Source organism: Centruroides sculpturatus, unplaced genomic scaffold, assembly GCF_000671375.1.
Source record: "Centruroides sculpturatus isolate CEXI.00-Female unplaced genomic scaffold, Cexi_2.0 scaffold1163, whole genome shotgun sequence".
Classification (NCBI taxonomy): Eukaryota; Metazoa; Arthropoda; class Arachnida; order Scorpiones; family Buthidae; genus Centruroides; species Centruroides sculpturatus.
The window spans coordinates 28,169-51,560 of NW_019385338.1; the positions used below are offsets into that span (position 1 = coordinate 28,169).

General features: G+C 28.1%; 1 protein-coding gene across 5 annotated transcripts in view; it reads right to left on the bottom strand.

The window, feature by feature from the left end:
* Positions 1-117: 117 nt before the first annotated feature.
* LOC111637825 (regulator of G-protein signaling 7-like) overlaps positions 118-23,392 on the bottom strand; it is a 54,272-nt gene continuing 30,997 nt past the window's right edge. For 4 of the 5 annotated variants that reach the window (XM_023383398.1, XM_023383401.1, XM_023383400.1 and 1 more), the window contains 12 exons: positions 22,023-22,074; positions 21,629-21,770; positions 20,797-20,878; positions 20,594-20,668; positions 20,140-20,229; positions 14,010-14,071; positions 2,819-2,932; positions 2,588-2,713; positions 2,436-2,510; positions 2,256-2,367; positions 2,085-2,177; positions 960-2,011 (listed from right to left, as the gene is read on the bottom strand). In XM_023383398.1, coding sequence (XP_023239166.1) covers positions 1,961-2,011; positions 2,085-2,177; positions 2,256-2,367; positions 2,436-2,510; positions 2,588-2,713; positions 2,819-2,932; positions 14,010-14,071; positions 20,140-20,229; positions 20,594-20,668; positions 20,797-20,878; positions 21,629-21,770; positions 22,023-22,074 — 1,074 coding nt within the window. In that variant the 3' untranslated portion in view covers positions 960-1,960. Of the gene's footprint in view, positions 237-959; positions 2,012-2,084; positions 2,178-2,255; positions 2,368-2,435; positions 2,511-2,587; positions 2,714-2,818; positions 2,933-14,009; positions 14,072-20,139; positions 20,230-20,593; positions 20,669-20,796; positions 20,879-21,628; positions 21,771-22,022; positions 22,075-23,392 lie in introns of those variants that run through there. The other variant, XM_023383399.1, reaches the window with a different exon arrangement.

Here is a 23,392-nt window from a genome sequence, read left to right on the forward strand (position 1 = left end):
CTCAAGCATACATATTCACAACAGATTAATATGCTTTGCTTTCTTACAAGGAACATTACTGACAAATCAATACAAATAATTATTTCCGGGATAAATTTAATATTTCTACTGCTATTACAATAAATTAATGTAGCTGAAATTTTCAAAAGTCAATATTATCGTTATTTACAAATCAAAAGAAAATTTATGGTTTTTCTTTCTTGTGTCGATTGCCAAGGAAAAGTCGATTATCGAAACTGGAATATGTACAAATAAGCACTGGATTATAGATACATCAATACTGATAATGCAGTCTTTTCTTTAAATATATATCACATGTATTTTTAAGCATTTTAATTGGCAGTTTAGTTTTTGAAGCTAAATTGCTGATGCAAGTTTAGGGTCGCATATGCAATAAAATATGCCAAAGAAATATAGTAGTAAAGCTTCCCAAAACATTTTTTGCATGCTATTTACCTTTCTCTACTTATTCTTTTTGGTGGAGAGATCAATAATTTGATTACTTTGAATCTTTATTTTAAACTTTGAAACCGAAGGCTTTCAACAAAAAAAGTTTAGTAGTTTTGGAAAATCACTGTAGTCATTTTCAAAGTTCCATTTAGCTATAACAAGAACTGCCACTAATTACCAAGATTTGGTCCCTTTTTCAAACAACTTACTATTAAAATAGTTATTTAAAATAAAGTAAAATTTCAAGGATTTAATTTTTTTTTGTGTTTGTTTTGAAATTTCAATTAGAATATAAATGCACTATTTTTGTAAAATTCTGTTTTGTTTTCACTCTATAAATTAACCCCTCACACTTATTGTTATAAATATATTTTTTTAATTCAGAATGTATGAGTATTAATAATTATGCAAAAAGTTCCTTATTAGAACATTTTATGAAATTAAATCAATGGTCATTTATTATTTATCTGTATAAGAGAATTTACCAAATAAATACATACACTCCCTGTATTTAACTTTTTTATTTAAAGTGCAGAGGGGTTAATTAAATAATACTGATTATCAATTGTATATCTAAAAATTTTAAATTAAAGATACGCACTTCTTATATATTAACATTTATAAATACTGTACATCTGATTGCATGTTTTCATAAAGCAGCTGCACTTAAGGGCATTTATGTTCTTGTACTTAACAGCCATGCACAATACAATATATGATATTGAACAAGAAACATCTATCAAACTATTACAGAATATTAACAGTTTATTATATTCAAAATTTTAGGTTGAGAAATGCTAAAAATTTAATTTGATATGGGCATAATGTATTTTTGAAATATAAATATAATTTTTTACTATATGTATGTATACAGTATATATATTTACTTATTTTTTGGGTTTTTGTAAGAACAGTAGACAGCACATGCTCTTAAAAATTTAACTGATATTTTTTCTTTCTTAAATCCAATTACTTTTTGTTCGATTATGAAAAAGCCATGCATTTTTACAGAGAGCACGATGGTGTTTAAAAACAGTTTTGCAGGGATGAAATATCAAGCTTATTTTACAATTTTATATATATATATATTTGATTATATTTACATGGTGGAAAATTTTGCTTTTCTATACATTTCTATGGAAAAATATTGAAATGTTTTTTGTATATGATTCTAAACTATACATTTATGGTTTTTAAATTATTATTTAAAATGAAAATGAAAGTGGATATGCTCTTTGTAAACTATTTGATCATCCAAAGTCAAATGTACTTTGAATAAATAGAAAATAATTATTAAAACATTTGGCATATTAATTACTGCTGATCTTTTGACGAATGCACTTCTTTGGAATATTTGGCAGAATGCAAAATTTCACGTACTGTACACAGTATATTGCTTATTATCTTGCACTCCAAATGATACATATAGAAAATATGATCATTTAATGATGGTATTGGGAATGAAAACACAATTTGTCCCAAAAAGTTCAATTTTTAGAATAAAATTTGTTCAAGAGCCTATACTCAGACTTGGTAATTTTGGAATAAATAATTTGCTTTGCTGTAATAATAGTAAATAAAATTTAATAATTCAATACATGTGTCATAATGTAAGAAAAATTTTCAGAACTTACTTTTTTCTTTATACCATTTAGATATTCTTTATACATTTCTGATCTTAAGTATCTGGCATAACTATCGTTTTTCATCAAAAGATAAAGATGTGCCTAAAATTGAAAGTGAGTATTATATTTTGTGTGAGTTTTACTTAAAACTGACAAAAAATATAATTTAAAACAACTTACAGCAGCTTCTTGGAAGGTCCATCTGTCAGGATTCTCCATATTCTTTTTAGTAATTTCATAACTTTTAGAGTCTATGTTGATTGGGCAATTTGCATCAGGAGCTAAATATTCACTGAAAACATAATTTTATAGTACAAAAATTTTATTTATATAGTTTTATTATGGAATTAGAAGTCTTACTTCCAAATTTCTTGAACTTTGATAGGGATATCTTTAGAATGTACTTGTTTTAATTCTTCTACTGCATCCCAAAATCTTTAAAAGTAAATTTTTATGAATTTTTTAAAAATTAATTAATTGTTACATTAATTAGTATTAAAAAAAGTATTTACTTCAAATTTTCAGCACTGAATTCCTTTTCTAGGAATTTATAAAACTGTTCTCTTCCTGCTGGATCTTTAAGTAATTCCTTGAGTGAAAATCCCCATCTTTTTACTCTCCTTGCTGGTATATCTTTTCTATTTAGATATAATCATTGAATGTTTATGCTTTTTAATTAATGTTTACTGTAAAAATCTAAACAATTAACTATAAGTAATTTTAACAAATAGAAGTCTACAAACGTTTGCTTTTCCAATTCCCAAAAGTCACAGTTATCTGAAATCCATGGATTTGATGCTTCAGGAGTTGTAATAAATGGATCATATTCTTGATATTGTTCATAATAATTGAGGTATCTTAAAAATACAAAATATTTTATTAGGGATTTGCATAATTTTTGAATTAAATAAATTATAAAGCATTTTATAATTTACCAGCAGATGAGCTGGGCATTGCTCAGGCAAGATGCTAATTCTCATTATAATGGAGAATTAACTTACTTGATTATAACCTTACTTGAATAAAATGATTATTTTTAGATTTTAGAATTAATAATTTTAATTAAACTTGTTTGGAGCATTATATTTCGAATTTGGAACCAATTCGAATATTCGTTCGAATTCATTTATTTTGGGTTACTCAGAGTGGAAATGATTAAAATATATATTAATTTCCAAAATGTATAGTATATGTGCCACTATTTACTTTCCTTCTTTATACTGACTAAAACTAACTCTCTCCTCCTTTTCCCGCAAAGAATTGAATTTCCAAAAATCCCTTCTTAATAAGCATTTCATGGCATACCCTACTAAAACGCAATAAACCGCATTTAAAATAGTATAGTAGAAGCCAAGTTCTTTCAGGGTAATCCTTAACCCTATCTCTCTCTCCTCCGCGGGAGGGAATTTCGAAAAATCCCTTTTTAGTGTACATTCTCATGGCATACCCTACTAAAACGCAGTCAAAAACGCAATAAACCGAATCTACAATAGTACAATAGAAGCCCAGTTCTTCAAGGTAATCCTTAACCCTCTACCTCTCCCCCGCAGGGAGATTTCCAAAAATTTCTTATTACGGTGTATTTTCATGGCGTACCCTACTAAAATCCAGTTAAAAATAAAAAATTGCATCTAAATTAGTACAATAGAATGCGGAGTTCTTTAAGATAAGCCTTAATCCTCTCCCTCCCTCCCTCGGGGAGAATTTCGAAAAATCATTTCTTAGTGTACGTTTTGGTGACGTACCCAATCTGGTGTACCAAATTTCAACTTTTAATTCCTAACCGTTTGGGCTCTGCGCTTATTATTATCATCATCAACCCATCTCTATCATATTATAAGATTCTACATAAGATAAAAGGTGGCACACACTTGAAATATTATTTAAATTTCGTCAAAAATAGAAATGAGAATATTTGCAATTTCAAAATGCTTTATGAAAATACACATATTCAGAAAACTTTTCAATTTGTAAAACTATAAATAAATTCTTATTAGGAAAAGAAATTATAACATGAAATTAATCTACAAGAACATACATAGAAACAAATTCTTATATAGAAACAAAATATATATATATATTTAAAATATATTTAAGGTTTAAATTTCGAATATTTTTGCCGTTTTGTATGTACTGTACTTTTGTTACGTTTTGTAACGTACCGGTACTAACGTACGCGCAAAACTGTGCTAAAAATATTTAATAGTATTATATTTCAAAAAATTTTTATGAGCTCGCCTCAAGACCTCTTTTCTTTCTGGGAAACCCTCAGATACCTTGGTAAGCCATCCCTATTTTAGTCGATCTAGCTACGGCTTCGATGCCAACTCGTGAGGAATTCCCCTTTCTGTGAAGAATATTGCACCAACATTTTGAAAATGGGAAATATAATTAATAAGAATTTGAAATATGAAATAATCTTGAAAGTCTCCCGAAATTTGATAATCCAAGTAAGTCACCTGGCTCCCACGTCTAGTCATCAAACTGTTACTCAAAATATAAAAATAAAGTTACAAACTTACATAAATAAATGAAATTACACTCGAAGTTAAACCTATTTTGAATTAATGAAACAGATAATCTAAATACAACGTCCGTTCAAGACTTGACTTCTTGAAATCTCATGAATTTGAATAGTAAACCCAATTTTAATTAAATAGCGAAATTCTAAGCCCGATCTTCCGAAGAACTAGTGAACGATTGCACGAGAGCGATATCATTCACATGTGTAGTGTGTTTACCAGTAAGTAATCTTGTGTTGTAGTGAAGGGAATTTACGTGTTGAATTGTTAAAGTAATTGTTAGAGACTATGGATAGCTCATATAATACTGACAAAGAAGAGAAAAAATTACTGATGTTTGTTCGCTCTGAGGCAAGAAAAGATCTAAGGAATCATAGTTGGAAGATTCAGTACTAAATTAATTTTTTTAGAAAAATTGAGGGTGATGATAGCAAAACAAGGTAATATTTTTAGCTCTAATTAATAGTTAAGTTAACAACAATTATCAGATATAATCCTATAATGGGCGTAGGAAAAATAAACTTTTAAAGTATGCGGAAGGTATTGGGCATATCATAAAAATGAAGACAATTACAGTAAAAACCAAAAACTCATTAATTCTCGATAAAAGATGATATCCGGCGAAATCAGTAAAAATCAAAGAGCTGAGGTTGTTTTTGCCTAACGCGATGTGGCAAAAACAACCTCAAAATCAAATTTGTAGATCATCTCTCATTATTATGTAAATTGCTGGAGATGTTTTTTAAAACGTACAAAATGCTCAGAAATTATAATAAACGTCCTTGCTAAAACTGAAAAAATTAAGAGAGATTTGCAAAACTTGAAATTTTTAGTGCTTATAGGCGAAAGCACAGTTATAAGTGACTCTAAACATTTGTGTTTTGGTAAGGTACGAAAATGATGGCCAAATTCTTATAAGATTATTTGAATTAGTAAAATTTAGTCAATACTTTCGAAATAACTGCAGCAAAATTATGTTTAATTTAAATCAGTGTTAACTAATGACAATACGGTATTCTGTTAACTAACACGGCTTCGTACGGATAAAATTTAATGACTGAAAGTTGCAATTCATTTTATAGTCATTTAAGTAACCTGTACTGTCCGTCTAAGCATAATTGATACACGATAATGCATTTTAAACAACAGGTTCGTTAGATAATTAGTCTACTTCCGATTGGATAATAGAACGTCACTATGGAACGTTTTTTTAAAAAAAAAATTGCTGTAGAAGCGACACGATGCAGCTATTATTTTCAAATTTAACGTTCAATTTGATTTTGAATTTAAAATTACACCATTTGCCAAAATATTTTAAAATGCAACTTAAGGTAAATGACGTCATTGAGCTGAAATCGATAAAACCTTTTTTTTAATAGCTAATGTTTCCGCAAATTAAATAGCCTATACTGTATTTTGTCGAAACATAAAACAAATATAATCAAAATTTCTCCTAGATTAGACAAAAGTAGCAGAAGTTATAGGGAATTCACAAACATCCACAATGGCTTCTATATTATCACCAAAACAACATATGGGTAAATTTTTTTTCAGAAAGTTAACCTAGGCATATGTCTCAACAATTGCAAAAACCACGTAAACCCATGCATACGTCTCTGGGAGTGCAAAAACTGTACAGTAAACACTTAAAAAAAACCCCCCAAGAATTTTTCATTTAGAAGAGAAAAAGACATTGAATCCGGCTTAAGCAAAATGCTTAAGTTTAATGCTTTAAGCAAAATGCATGGTTAATTAGGATTTTGGATAAATACAATGCTTTGAAAAAATTTTTCAAGTAGCTGTCATGAAGATAAATTTTTGATTGCAGAAAACATTTAAAATCAGTTAAAAACATTTGCAAAAATGCCTATTTGTATTTTCTTGAGTATTATTTCAATTATTTTATTAAAAATAACGCAGTTTCACAAGTACATACTTTGTATGCAAAGTCAAAAATTCTTACAAAACAACACTGTCAAACTTTCATTAAATTAAATATTGTTATGGAACAAAATTCAGCAACAATTAAATGTGATTCTTTATGTTATATTTTCCATTAGAAAAAAATGTGCGGTACTTGGTTGTGGAAATTAATTACAAGTTAGTAGCATAGCAGCCAATGCTGCTTGTGATATAACAACAAGATGTTTAAATCTTATAATACAGTATAATCGAGATGGGTTGATAATAATGATGATAATAATAATAAACGCAGAGTCGGCTAGGAGTTGAAAGTTGAAATTTGGTACACAGTTAGGGTACGTCACGAGAATGTACACTAAGAAGGAATTTTTTCGAAATTCCCACCGCGGGGAGAGGGAGGTTAAGGATTACCCCGAAGAACTCAGCTTTTACTGTACTATTTTAGAGGCGGTTTTTTTTTGCGTTTTTGACTGCATTTCAGTGGGGTATGTTGTGAGAAATTCCATCCTCCCGCGGGAAGAGAAGGATAGAGTTAGTTTTAGTCAGTAATAAAGAAGGAAAGTAAATAGTGGCACATATAGTATACAGTTTGGCAATTAATAAATATTTTAATCATTTCTACTTTTCGGGTAACTCAAAAACAATATATCTAAAATAAATGAATTCGAACGAACATTCGAATTCATTTCAAATTCCGAAACTTCGANTTTTAGTCAGTAATAAAGAAGGAAAGTAAATAGTGGCACATATAGTATACAGTTTGGCAATTAATAAATATTTTAATCATTTCTACTTTTCGGGTAACTCAAAAACAATATATCTAAAATAAACGAATTCGAACGAACATTCAAATTCATTTCAAATTCCGAAACTTCGAAATATAATGTTTGTGAGATCCGAATAGCCCCTGGGTCTAAATAACAATTTTAAAATAAAGTTAAATTTTTGTAGAAAAATATTCTTTCGTTTTGGTGAGAAATTAACGGTTTTCTAACGTGGGAAAACTGATAAACAGTCATTTCCTTTAACGGAAACTGAAGCATCCTTTGTTTTTCCCTTATCTGTTATAAATCTCACCACACTTGGAATTGCCGACCCCTCATTTATTCCCCTTTTCATCCGTTCACGTGAAAGAAATCAAACATGCTGATTGGTCGCTAATCAAGAGATATAGTCAAAGTTTAGCAGAATTCGGGGAGTATGTCCGCAGATCTGGAAGTGGAAAGAAGTTCCCATATTATCTTCCTAAGGCCAACGTCCTTAGTTCGGGAGTACGCGAGAAGATCCCAAGAAGGGAAGACGTAGTCCATTCAAGCTCCTAAGGCCAACGTCCTTAGTTATGAGTATCGTATCTATTAACCAACGTCCATAGACATAATTATTCCATGTTAAAATGAGTTAGTTAGGAAATAGAAGATATATTTTATTTTGTGCCTTTCAAGACCTCTCCATGAACAGAACCTTGAGAACTAGAGAAATGAAGTAAAAGCGACAACTCAAGAAGAAGATAAAGTCATCTAAGAGGCTGTATGTTTCATGAATTTGTGAGCTCTCTCTCTCTCGGCGCGTTTAATTTGATTTATTCGTTATTTGATTGTCTTGAATATTTAAGTAATTCCATTTTTGTATGATTTTATATATTTTCGTTTATTAAATTTTCTTTATTATTGTTAAAGAAATGTCTCTTGATAATTCTCTGAATCAAATCAGATCTCCACACGCGTGTTTATCCGCGAAACGATAAATTGATAAACTGGTGTCGGGACTCCTAACATAAGGAAGAAGGTGAATTCGCCCTCACCAAATTCTGCTTTAAATTTAGTTAATCTGTAAGTCCCTCCACGCTCGAATTTCCTATCGAACTAGGAAAAGCCATTCTTTTGGATAACTCGAGAACTAGTTTTACCAACTAGAAGCCGATTAAGTGGTACCAACATCTTAGTAGAAAGTAGTGTTGTAACGAATAGTATATTCGGTCCCAGGCCGAATACCGAATATTCGGCCAGGAGCGTGGCCGAATAGCTGAATATTCGGCCAAACTATTCGGCTTGATTAACGCACGTACGAAAATTGGCGCGCAAACCGCATTACGGCAAGGACCCTGCTCTCTATTGCCCGCTGTCACTACGCTTCGCCAATCGCGTTAATTCTTGACAGTTGTAGTGGACAGACATGAGCGTCATGGCAGTATGTGATAAACGATGATATCAAAGTGGATAACAATGAAATGACCTACACGTGTAAATAATGGAAAAAGAACAGAGAAGGACCGCGAAGTGAAAATAAATATGAAATGGAGTTGATAACATAATCGAACAAGTCGAGGCAACTTATTGGCGCGAAGTTCGCGGCCGTCAATGCCAAACAATTGTTGTCATAGACTTCGGAAAGCTAAATGCTTGTAATGAAAGTCACTTGCGAGCACGGGCGAAAGCCTGGGGCCATTCGAGCTACCAAGCTGTCTCGAATATGTGAAATCATAACTGTGACATATACTCTTTTCTCCGTTATCACCAGGCTATGAGTCACGTAATTGTAAAATGGGAAATCTACGACGGAAAAGTGACGAATCGAAAATATCGTGAGCGCGTATTATGATGTATGCATAGGCATACGTGGACTGGAGCGATAGAGGAAAGAGAAAGGGAAGAGCAAAGACGAGCGATTAAAAAGGAGGATAGGCAGGGTCAGACCCTCAGATGTGCGACGATTCCTAAACGAATAGGTGTGTATGTGAGCTGATCTTTGTAATTATAAATTGTGAATACAAGTGAATAATATTATTATTTTTTTTAATTTTGTGCATGTTATAAGTTATAAATAAATATAAACAAACAACACCAACCTGATAACATTAAATCTAAATACCAAAATGATTAATTTACTATGTTTTTGTTATTTCTTACTCCCGTTTTTAGGTATTCGGCCGAATAGTGATTAAATATTCGGTATTCGGTCGAATAGCGAAAAATAGGCCGAATACCGAATAGTAACCGAATATTCGTTACATCACTAGTAGAAAGGTATCCCCGGCCAGATTCTCACATGTTCCACACACAGTTTTTTTAGATTTTAAAATTTTAAATTAATCATTTTATTCAAGAAAGGTTATCATCAAGTTAATTCTCCATTATAATGAAAAATTTTCTGATTTTTTAAAATATTTTTTAGATTACTTAAATTAAAAATCTTTTTAAATACTAAGAATTTATTCAGATAAAATTCAATAATGATTTTAATCATTTTTTTTTTCTATTAGATATCCGATAAATAGAATAATGAAAAAAAATTCTCATACATTTGACCCTAATCTATACTAATATAATAAAGAGATAATGTTTGTATGTTAGTTTGTATGCAGCAGGTAATCTCCAAAACTACTCATCCGATTTCAAAAATTCTTTCACCAATATTTAGAATGGAACCTCAGGGTGGACATAGGCTGTCGAATACATGTCGAAATTACCCCATTGGGGGGNTTAATAAAAGAATTAAGAATTTTGAGAATCAAATTTCTCAATTTTATAATTTAGGAATTCGATTCACAAAATTCCGAAACCGTGCATTAATAAAAGAATTAAGTAAGAATTAAGAATTAATAAAAGAATTAATAAAAGAATTAAGAATTTTGAGAATCAAATTTCTCAATTTTATAATTTAGGAATTCGATTCACAAAATTCCGAAACCGTGCATTAATAAAAGAATTAAGTAAGAATTAAGAATTAATAAAAGAATTAATAAAAGAATTAAGAATTTTGAGAATCAAATTTCTCAATTTTATAATTTAGGAATTCGATTCACAAAATTCCGAAACCGTGCATTAATAAAAGAATTAAGTAAGAATTAAGAATTAATAAAAGAATTAATAAAAGAATTAAGAATTTTGAGAATCAAATTTCTCAATTTTATAATTTAGGAATTCGATTCACAAAATTCCGAAACCGTGCATTAATAAAAGAATTAAGTAAGAATTAAGAATTAATAAAAGAATTAATAAAAGAATTAAGAATTTTGAGAATCAAATTTCTCAATTTTATAATTTAGGAATTCGATTCACAAAATTCCGAAACCGTGCATTAATAAAAGAATTAAGTAAGAATTAAGAATTAATAAAAGAATTAATAAAAGAATTAAGAATTTTGAGAATCAAATTTCTCAATTTTATAATTTAGGAATTCGATTCACAAAATTCCGAAACCGTGCATTAATAAAAGAATTAAGTAAGAATTAAGAATTAATAAAAGAATTAATAAAAGAATTAAGAATTTTGAGAATCAAATTTCTCAATTTTATAATTTAGGAATTCGATTCACAAAATTCCGAAACCGTGCATTAATAAAAGAATTAAGTAAGAATTAAGAATTAATAAAAGAATTAATAAAAGAATTAAGAATTTTGAGAATCAAATTTCTCAATTTTATAATTTAGGAATTCGATTCACAAAATTCCGAAACCGTGCATTAATAAAAGAATTAAGTAAGAATTAAGAATTAATAAAAGAATTAATAAAAGAATTAAGAATTTTGAGAATCAAATTTCTCAATTTTATAATTTAGGAATTCGATTCACAAAATTCCGAAACCGTGCATTAATAAAAGAATTAAGTAAGAATTAAGAATTAATAAAAGAATTAATAAAAGAATTAAGAATTTTGAGAATCAAATTTCTCAATTTTATAATTTAGGAATTCGATTCACAAAATTCCGAAACCGTGCATTAATAAAAGAATTAAGTATGTTTGCAATGCAAAAGAAAAAAATTGGTTCGATCTGCTCCCATTTCGAGAATTTTTGAAAAAGGATTTTCCCATGGAAAATGCATTAAACTTTTAGCGCTATCTGCTGAGTTGTGTAACCAGAGGTTAAATCAGCCTTAATAATAAGATTTCTTTTTTATAGAGGAATTCGTCATATATTAGTTTTGAATTATGTGCTCTTGTTAACTATTCATTGTTTTTTTTAAGTATATAATACATTTAGCAAATTTACTGTTTTATATTTATTACTTTTTAGTATCATCATAGAAATACATTATAACCGTAAATTTTTTAAAAACGTATTTTACTGTCACAGTTTTAGGCGAGGAAAAAATAACAATTCCAGATTTTTGAAAGGAGAAAAAGGATAAATTTATTTAATTTGATGGGGAAAATACTCAAAAAGGTTGAAATTAACAACAAAATGTGAAATCCTTCCTAAAAAACGAGATCGTCCAAGTAGAATAATACCTGCCGAACGGTTAAGGTGGAAGACTACCGTTTTGGGAACCCAGGATCAAATCCAAACGGGCAAAGAAACCTCAGGAATTTTTCGGAGGGTTGCTCATCGCATTTGTCAGGCCCCATCCCTTACCACCAGGCTGCTCCAATGTAGGTCTGACCAAACCATAATGGGCTTGACATAAAAACGCCCTCTTGGTATCCACAGAGCGGAGAAAGTTAAAACAAAATAAAAACTATATATACGCATTAAAAAGTCCATTATATTTGATTGTATCATGTATGACGTGAGTTATTCCAGTGTGTATTATTCATTTTCGCTTAATTTTCAGTATTCAATAAAGCCATTTAAAGCTTTAAGCTTGATGCTAACATTGGTTGATAAATCAGCACGTAGAATGCTATAAGCTTGTTTTTGAACAATTAAAACATTTTATTGTGATACTTCTTTACACTAGTAATAGGATAGCACAGTTGATACAAAAATCTTAAAAGGTGGATAAAAGTCAGTTTGGAATGACGCGCCTCGTATTTAGCATAATTAAAAACAAATATTTCAACATTGACTACTAAAAAGCAATTTTTGGGACACCAATGGTCGAAACGATATGTAAGAATTTTTGTATATCTGTCTAAAGCTTTTGGAAATGAAATTTTTCATCGGTTGGCTCAATTAAAATTGAAAATAATGTCACAGAGACAATACGAAATTCTCTTGAAAAAAAAGGAGGAAGAAGAAGAGAGATGTTTCAAAATTGTTAATTTTTTTTAACGTAAATTGACGTCGTTTCACAATTTTTTGTTTATTTTAATGATAAAATAAATATAAAAATAACAACTTCTCAATAACTAATAAATTACAAAATGCAGGCAACAGAAAAACTACAAATTATTTTTGCTAAGAGCGCTGTTTCTGAATTGTTCACTGTAAGAATTGAGTCCAAAATTAATCGAATTTAGGAGAATTTTACTGAAGTGGATAACCTCTACCTAGCGACAATACTGAAGTTTTAAGCATGATGACACAATATTCGTTATACTGAATTATTGATTTCACTGAAACGAGATTTGTTTTTTACGATACCGGCAACTGTTCGTTATTCCGAAAATTTCCCTATTACAGAATTTGTTATATCGAAATTTGACTGTATAGCTCTTATTATTTGAAGTGCTTTGATTTAACACTATACTCGATTTATTGCTAATTTCAGAGGCTAAACGGTGACTATAGATTGAAGTTTGATTTACCTGAAGTTCATATATAGTTAATCGGGTCCTCCTGCTCCTGAGGTTTCCATATCTGGACACTACTTTCATCTATCTAATATCGTTCTCTAGATTAAGGAGAGACAGACAGACAGACTGACAGACGGAAGCCAGTGAGAATTTATAGGTCTGCAATTTGAAAATTACAGCCCAATAATTTTTAAAACATTTTTTTATTGTTTATAGTATAATTTTAAGATGCTTTTTTATATTAATATATTGTAACTTTTTTAATTGAACAAAAAATCATTATCTATCAAAACAATTAGGTTAATTATTCAAGTAAATTTTCTCATTGAAATTACTCGAAATTTGAAATTTTTCATATCAGAATAAAGAGCGATTGTTCTAAAAATAATTATGGCCAAAAATTGGACAACTCCCAAATATGAACATACAAAATAATTTTATATTGACCACACACATTCGCATATTATTAAAATATGTAAGAAAGGTATGCTTTTATAGTTTTGTGAACGGATACTCAACAAGCAAAAAAGTAGTTTTAGAAAAAAAATATAAATCAGGATTCGTCTGACAACTATTGTAATTACGTTAATGTATAAAAATTTATTGGCAAATATAAGTAATATCTGACGAATCAAATTAAGTGTTTTTGATGTCGTAAGCTTAAAAATAGGCATCAAAATTGCCAAACTGTGTTCATATGACATCCGGTAAACTGTCAACAGAATTTTAGTAGAAGGTTTATGAACTAAACTTCTGTGTTGATGTGGTCGTCAAATTAGATAAATGCTTTTGATTTATCTTGGGATATAAAGGAAGATACTATTATCCCTGAAATTTAATTATTTCTGTATATATGTTATTGACATTTTCAGCAAGTAAAAGTGTTAACTGTTAGCACCAATATAAAGTGTAAATGTATCTGAGAAATTTATCAAATGAACAACAATAAAATTACAAATCTTTAGATCCACCATTGCCCATACTGTATATGTTATATATTCATTCTGTTAAATAATGATAAATTTAATACTTACGACTCGGCTACCTTTGATATTTTTACACTTGTTCTTTCCAGACGAGTTTTCAAGGCCTCCATCTAAATTGCAACATATAGAAAAATTAGAATTTAGTATTATTATAATATCAATAAAAAATTTTTATAGCTAATGTTAATGGTCGACAGACCAATGGCTATTAAAAATAACTGAATTCTTGCGCTTTAACTATAAACGAATTTCTGATTAATATTGATGTAATGGTCACCATACGTTATAAAATATTGGTACATTACACCTACGATGCATTGTCTGCAAAGTTACACTATTGTTTTTTTCCTGTTTAAAATTGCTTCCGAATTAATTATTAAAATAATTTCATTGTTATATACCAGTATATCATTCAGTATTTGTTTAATAAAATATATTCTACTCATTTTACTATTTACATTAATTTAGAATCAGTATTTTAATTTTATTGAAATGAACATACATAACTTATGGTCTTCAGGAAATAAAAGTTATTTACTGATCATTTTGTAAAATCATCATAATTTGATATTTAACTAATATTCATATTATTTATATATGTTACTGTGAAAGACCGAAATTAGAGAATGTCGATATTCTCCGGTGAATGTCGACACATACAAAATAAGTCGGTGAAAGACCGAATATTTGGTTATATTATTATACATTCGAACAATCGCCGTGTATGTCGACAAGCACAAATAAGCTTTGGTGGAGGTCGAAACGACACCTGAGAAGCCGATGTCGACGGAGAGGCGACAGTCTGTCGTCAAATTCTTCGCCGTTTCCTTATGCTCAAATTGGTGATACCGTTCGAATACAAGTCGGTGATGTCGACCGTGGCCGTACAGATGCTCGAAATGTGTTGGCGGTTGTTGTTGGAATAAAAGACTCCGACTTTTATAAATTAGCAAACAAAAATGGCACCATCAAGCAGCTTTATACTTGTAATAAGTTCGTAATTTGTAAAGAAAAGTTACTTTCCATAGATGAGCTTTCTTCTCAAGAAATATCGCTGGAGAAGGAGCTGCAGCTAATTCAAAAAGTGGAGGGCAAGGCTATACATGCTGTCATTGCAAAAAGAAGTGTTCCACGAATAAATGCAGTTGTAAAAGCAAGGGACTCTTGTGCAATTCAAAGTGCCATAACTGTTTAAGCTGTTGCAATAAATAAGATTGTGTAACGTTAATCACATAATTTATGTGTAAGTTTATTATTGTATTATTTTCTTTAATGATTTAGAATGTGCTATTTGTTTTAGGTTCAACAGTTTATTTACATGCGCTGTTACTTAAGCTTTCTCTTATTTTGACATATTAAAAAGTTGCATTTTTGTCTTAATGTAATAAAAATATTTTTATTCAACACTCACCATCAGTGCAAGCTGAATGTCGACATTTGCCGATGTAAGTGAGAAATAATGATATTTAGCAAATATTTCGTACATACACGAAACGACTGTGTGAATGCTGACATTCACCGGAGAATGTTGGCATTCGCGAGATATCGGTCATTCACAGTAACATACATAAATATATCTTTTTTATGAGAATCACGTTATACTACTATGGTAGTTTCATTTTACGTAAGAAACTATAAAAGATATGTTTTTAGGTTTAGTCCGTCATACAAGTTTTACCACTGGGATCATTCAAATATGATGTTACCAATTTTAAATTCTTTTTCACTACCTACCTATTCCCTGTCACATTTTGTATTAAAATCAAGCATTTCTGTAAAACAGATCTGCAGTACATTAATTTATTCAAATAACCTCCCAAGGCAAGGCTAATTTTAAAAATAGGCCAATAAATTATTTATTGGCCTATTTTTAAACGAGCATTTATTTGTGACATAGTCACAATGCCAAGCTGCAATTTTAATAATATTTTTAATTAATTTCATTTAAAATATATCCTCTCCACCTTAAATTACCAATAGTATGGTCTTGTCCCTGTACATCATACTTTTCCTGTTACAATAGAGTCGTGCCAGGCATCTAACTCCTTTCGAAAAATTTTTGAATTGAAATAACGGTTTGCATCGGAAGTTCGTATTTAGTTATTCGGGGCCTCCTGCCCCTAAGTTTTCCATATATGGTCTCATCTTTCATCTGTCCGAAATCACAGGAAAGACAGACGGACGAACGAACGAACGGACACAGACGGACGACAGTGGAAATTTATAGGTATAAATTTTTTTCAAATTACAGCCTAATGAAATTCACTTATTTGCCTCAGAAAAGTAGTTTGATGACATTGTATCAAATAATACCTAAAATTAATGTTATATATCGGTATATATTTCAGCGGTATCTTTATCTCTAATCCGTATCTGTAAGATTAAGGTTGTTGCTATTATAACGCACTTTCATATTAAAAGTTTATTAGATCGCTTCCAACAGAGTGTATTTAGTACAGCGCTTCTAAAGTGCAACTGTTTAAATAAGCAAGAACTTGCTGTGTAATTATTGGTTAAAATACTTCTGCATAATGATTTCTGTAAAAAATTATTTCAAATAGGAAAATTTTTGAATATCTTTAGGACATCATTCTGCTAACACCCCCATCCATCCCACCCCCGTCACAATGTCACAAAAGTTTTACATATTCCCCTCCCCAGTGCGGATATCATATTTGAATGACCCATCACAACAGTACACTAATCGCAAGCTACTTTTTAATTTCAAAAAACGAAATTTATTTCACTATGTTAAAGTTAAATATATACTGAAATCTATGAAGAATCCTCAGAGAATCATAAATTCAGTAAATTTTCTAGTTTTTTATTCTGCAAATAATTTCATGCCATTAGTTGTGCCGTATTTACTGCGTTAAAACAGGAGTGTTTTTTTGTTATTATTAAAAATCAAATAAACAAATGAAATAATTAGTGCACAATGCATTGAATTATTTCAATGCATTGTGCATTGAAATAATTCAATGCACAATGCCTATTGAATTAAATACATTTTTAATTAGATTTTGTAACAAAGTTTTATTTCATTGTTAATAATGATATTTAATATATTAAAATAAATTGTGTAGCGTATATCATTGTGATAGCGAGCGTGTGTGTGGAAATCACCCACCATTGAAAACCTGAAAGGCCCATTGTGTTGGGTCGATCGAAAGTTAAGAGGGAGGGGCCGATATATGACGCATCTTGCTCACTTGAGATTCACAGGGATAGTCGCAGATTCTTAAACTGCCATTTTACCATAACAATTATGTATAATATTGGCGTATGTTAAATTTTGGATTGTTGAATAATAGAAATTATTATATAAATCTATCATTTGAAAGGTTATAAAAGTTATACATAATGTGATCAATAAAGATGATTAATTTTTTTCTCATTATACTCGATACGGTTATGCTTTTTGAGTCAGTTATGGATATTTTTTTCGAACCGTGACTATATTGTATATTAGAATTTTTTTTCATATTTTTTATTATTCATTTGATTTGCAAATTGTCTAAATTCTCCGCAATTCGTTATACAAAATTCGAAATGTACAGTTATTTATTAAACAATACTTGTAACAATTAATGAAATTCTAATTAGAAAAGATGCGTTTTAATTATAAGTAGAATTTATTTAACTTGAATAGATTATATTAAATTTATACTACGTATCTAAGTAAAATTAATATCAATTGACTGCAATAAATATTCAACGTGAAACCTCAGCTGATGTATCTGTGATCGTCATTCGTATTTCTGGTCGGACGTTATTCTGAATTAATCTTATTGATCATAGCAATGTAAGAGAAGCGGGCCAGATGGCCAAGTGGTGTTGTCTCTTGCTCACTACCAGAAATCGATTCTTGCTTAGACCTTATATTTCTTCTCTCGTTGTCCGACACTCACTTAGCGCTTATCGAATGAAAAGGTGTGGTTCTTTTTAACAACAAAAATCACTTTTATATAGTTTTTCAGCCAGATAAAAAACAAAGAATTCTTTGTTTTACACTTCTATAAAGTATTAACATTGAAAAAATAATTTATTTGTCATACTTCCGAGAGTGTAAATTGTTTACGAAAAACAGAAAATAATAATATTAAGAACAATATTTTGTCTTTGAAGTTTAACTTATTGCTATTCTGACCCAGAAATTTAATTAATCACTTGTTACTGTATTTTTTATCTAGCATATTTATTATTAATAATATACAAAAAATATGAACTCATAATTCGAATTTATTAATATGAGAATTTACTCGAAATATTAAAGAATAAAAAATTGGATTGTTTTATATTAAAATAAAACAGAATTATATTATTTGTAATTATTTATGTTACAATATTAATGAATTCTATTACTAATTATTAAGATTAAAATAAAGTAAATCCTAATTAGTAAATCCTGATATTATATTTATTCAGTTAATACAATCGAATTGAAATAAATTAATTTATATAATTATTTTAATGTAAATCAATGAAACTTTAAATAGAAAAACTGTTTTTATTACGTCCCTCGGCAAATAATTAAGTGATGACGCTGTTTTGAATTTTAGCCTCTTGAGACCAATAAGTCTGCTCCCATAACTTGTAACGAGATTAAACTAAAGAAAACTATTATAAAGTAGGAATATTAAGATTAACTCTTGGATTTTTTAGTAGAAAACTGTAGCTTATATGTTACCAATTGTTAAAGGATTTTATTACAACAATCAATAGAAACGAAAGCTTTACTTTTAGATTAATATTTTATTTTATTCATCTGAAGTAAATTAATTCACTTGAATCAATTTTAAATCGCCAAAAGTTGAAATTTGGATACCTTCTATACATTTCAACTTATGTTATAAACATTTAAAAAATAATTTTTAACTCGTTTTTCAAATAAATTTTTAAATATTACGAGTAATATTTAATTCAATGTATTCTATACAGTAATAAGAATTAATTATTATTATATACAAATGTTACAATTGCTTCGTAAATAATTCTGAATACATTTTGTTAAAAGTAATTTAATTTGTGTGTGTCCCTTGAGTTTCAAAGATTTTAACATTGTATTATTAAAACTAAGATGATAATGCATATTTGTAAACAAATTAATCGGAGAAAATTTAGAAATAAATGTAATCGGTTTTCTAGAAAATATACACGAACCATTCATATGCATGATTTTGTCTGTGTTATGCAAATATTTAATTAAGAGAATTAATGAAAACGGTACATTTTAAATTTTATAACTTAATGAATGAAACTTTTAATTATTTATTCTTGCACTTTGTTCTCTTCAAATGCCTATTTATGCAGTCAAATTGTTTCGTAAAGGTATCAAAATTACAATTTGTTTTTTTATGTCATGATTTTAATATGGTTTCAATAATTGAAAATGTATAAGAAAAATGAAATTTTCTCCAACCTTTTTCTTATAAATCTAAATTTTCAAATATTCTTCTTACAAAATCTTCAAATATTAACATACTGTATAGACTTAAAAAAATAAGAAATGTAATCTTTATAGACTATTTTCTGAATAACTTAAAGGGTAACTGTTTATTTTAAATTTTCTGTGTTCCTTAGAATAAATTTTTGACTTTAGGAAAAGAATTAAAAATATTTAATTCATAATTATACATTTTAAATTAAAAATAAATAAGATAGCATTCTTTATAAATAATAAAAATAGGTACACTGTATTGTACTAAACCTTACAAAATTAAATTTGGCAAAAATGAAGAATATAAATCAAAGTAGATTATCGAGACAGTTATTTGTTGAATAATTTTGGATCCAATTCTTAAAAATAGAAGTACTTTTGATACTAGAATACTTTTTATAACTGATACAATCAGTAATAACCATGAAAATAAAATTTATGACTATTTCTTGAAATATAATGCCAATTATTGTATTTTTTTTAAATTAAGATTTTTGAATCTAAATGATTATTACACAACAATTTTTTATAATTAATGTATAATTTATATGAAAATTATAATATACCACTGTTGTAATATTAGTTAAATTTCATTGTTTTTAAAAACTTAATATATTTCTAGTTGTATTATTTCAGTTATTTTTAGATTATGAGAAAAATAACTGAAATAATACAACTAGAAATATATTGTTTACCTATAATTTATACATAGTATTTATAAGTACTAAAAACAAATACCTCTTTTTTTAATACTTCAGCTGATGTAGATAGATCAGTCTCCGAAACACTAGGACTTATTCTTCCTCCAGATACAGAGCATTGCATATGCTAGAAATAAAAATTTAAAAATAAATAAAATGTATATTTAAAAAAATTAATGATACTTTCATCAATAAATATTTGAAAGTACAGTTTTCATTTCTATTACATGATTAATGATTTTTAAAATAATAATAATAAGGAAAAAAAAAGAAAATTATGACTACAAGCCATAATTAATTTCAGTTGAGCTACCTTTAAACATTTATTATTTTTTTTCAGGTTTTTTGATCTATTATTTTTCTTGTTATAATTAAATTTATCATTAGAAATTGAATTTTAAAAAAGTCTCTTTTCTCTTTATTCTAATATCTCTTGTAATTTATGGTAAATCAGAGGAAGCAAATGTTATTAAATCTGAAGGGAAACTAACCTTGTAACTTTTAATGGGTTTATTGATTCTGCAGGCCTTTTTAATATCAATTTCGGTAGTATTTACACAACCAGGCTGTCGGAAAATTTAATTATTTAATATAGCATACTATTAAGTATTATCAGCTTTAATTTTCTGTAACATTCTTTTTTAATATAAGAAAAAAAATAAAAATGATTCGAGAGAGTTAAATTATAACTTACAACGGGTCTATGTACATCCCAAAACGCCCTCTCTTGACTATCTAAGACTTTCCTTTCCAATTTATCTCTCTTCTTGTCTACTCTATTATAAAACATTTTAGACATTTTCAGTCTCTATATCCATTATTAAAAAGACAAAAAAAAAACTAAACGAAGCTAATTAAATAAAAGCGAAGGATTAAAAAAGAAAAGAAAATGAGGTGGCGTTGGACTCATCACGGTAAATTTATTTTATTCATCTGAAGTAAATTAATTCACTTGAATCAATTTTAAATCGCCAAAAGTTGAAATTTGGATACCTTCTATACATTTCAACTTATGTTATAAACATTTAAAAAATAATTTTTAACTCGTTTTTCAAATAAATTTTTAAATATTACGAGTAATATTTAATTCAATGTATTCTATACAGTAATAAGAATTAATTATTATTATATACAAATGTTACAATTGCTTCGTAAATANTTAAAAACAATTTTAATGAACTTTTGGAGATAATTTATGTGTTTCTAAAGATAGTCACTAACAGACATTTCTTTCCTGTTAAACACCATTATATAAGATATTAATACGAGTTGCTTAGACGGCCGATGGGGACCCGGGATCACATCCGGACGGGTCGAAAAATCCCAATGAATTTTTCGGGAGGTGGTCCGACCGGATATGTCGACCCCTGTCTTTCAACACTCGGCCGAACCCATAATGGACTTGCTACAAGAGGCCCTCTTAATGTCCACAGGGCGGAAAGAGTTTAAAAAAATTAGAATTGCTTTATTTATGGATAATAATATTTTAAATAAGAATTAACTTATATACTTTTGTTGATTCTTACTTGGCTTGCGCTTCTGCTTGCATGAAAATGAATTCCCATTTTCTTGAAAACATTTTTTGCAATCTTGCTAAATTTTCTGCTTCGTAATCCGCTAATTCTAGTCTTGTTTTATTTTGCATTGTACGTTTACATAAATATACAGCTAAAAAACATAATAATAATAATAATAATAAATGCAAATCCTTCATTTCTACATTTAAATATTTTATCACTTAAACGACCATTGACCCAATAAACAAATAAATTACTTTTCTTGTTCATCCAAATATTTATTTAAATAACATTTTTAAGAAATAAATAATATTTTAATGATTTATAACAAGGTATTTTCTATTTTATAAAAATTTATTTTCTGTTTAGTTGAAATATATGAAACTAATGAGATTTTATATACCATAATCCGTATTTTCTGGTTCCCAGCAATTGGACGGCCAAAAGTAAGGAGTCTATAAAGAAAATATATGTTTATATTATAAAATTATTCTAATTAAAGCTTAAATATATAAATTCTGAAACAGTTTACAAGTAAAACAAAAAATTTTTCTATGAAATATAAAATAAATAAGGAATATTTTAGGAAAATTAAAATGCGGAATATGTATTAAAGATATTATATATTTATATTATTTTATTAATAAATTAAAAAGTTTTAAAATGTATAAATTTTAGCCAAGTAGAAAATATAAACTTTAAAATTATTACTAAAATATTTCTGTTCGAAAGAAGTTATATATAATTACATTTTCTCAGCTTTATTTTTGCATCACGACTATGAAAAGTTGTATTTTACTCTACTCTTACTACTATTATTACTCTACTATTTCCTATTTATGTATTCTGTAAAATCAATTTAAAGTTTTGATTTAGTCACGAATTTCCTTTATAAACTATGAAGAATTTCACGAAAATTACAAAAGATAAAGATACAACTTATAAATAAATAAACGAAAACGAATTTACAGAATGGAGAATTAAATATATATATATAATATTCTTTCTTTCTTATAAATAAAAATTAAATTTGCAATAAATTACTTTCCGGAATTCAAATTATTTATTTCATTCAGCAAGAGAAATAAAATATTGAAGTTTTTATTTCGTTAAAACATTCATTCTTAAGAATTAAAGTAAAATGATTATACTGTATAAATATTGATACTTAAATTCTTAATTAGTTATTTTTAAATATTTTAAAAATATATAATTTAAATTTATAATTTATTATAATTATTGCTCATGATAGCTTATAATTTATTGGTACTTTTTCTTTTATTAAATTTTAGATGAGAAAAAAATGATTTACTTTTATTTAATTTTTCATCTAGTGAAGTTTATATAATAAATTCTTCAATATTCCACATTTTTATGAGAATGGTTTAAGCCATTGTTATTCAGACAATATCATTTTAATGATTTGGTAAATACATTAATTCCATAGCTTTCTGGTTATTCGAGAGGATGAAATATAAAATAAAAGAAGCAAATGGTTAGATCGTAACACTTAACTTTAGTGCTATAGATCTATGTCGGATTAATTTTGAAACTATAGGATTTAGTAAGAAAACTTTGCTGTTTTCCAACTAAAGAAATTCTATAGATTGCATACAAGTAAACCATTGGTTTTACTATTAGTTCCTGGAAAGTCATTAAGCGAGCCATCGTAAATAGAGCTTTAATTTTCCATAGTATCAGTGCCAGAAATTAGATCACGTTCCCGGAATACAGTTTTAACTATAATATAATACATATATGACTAACAAAAAA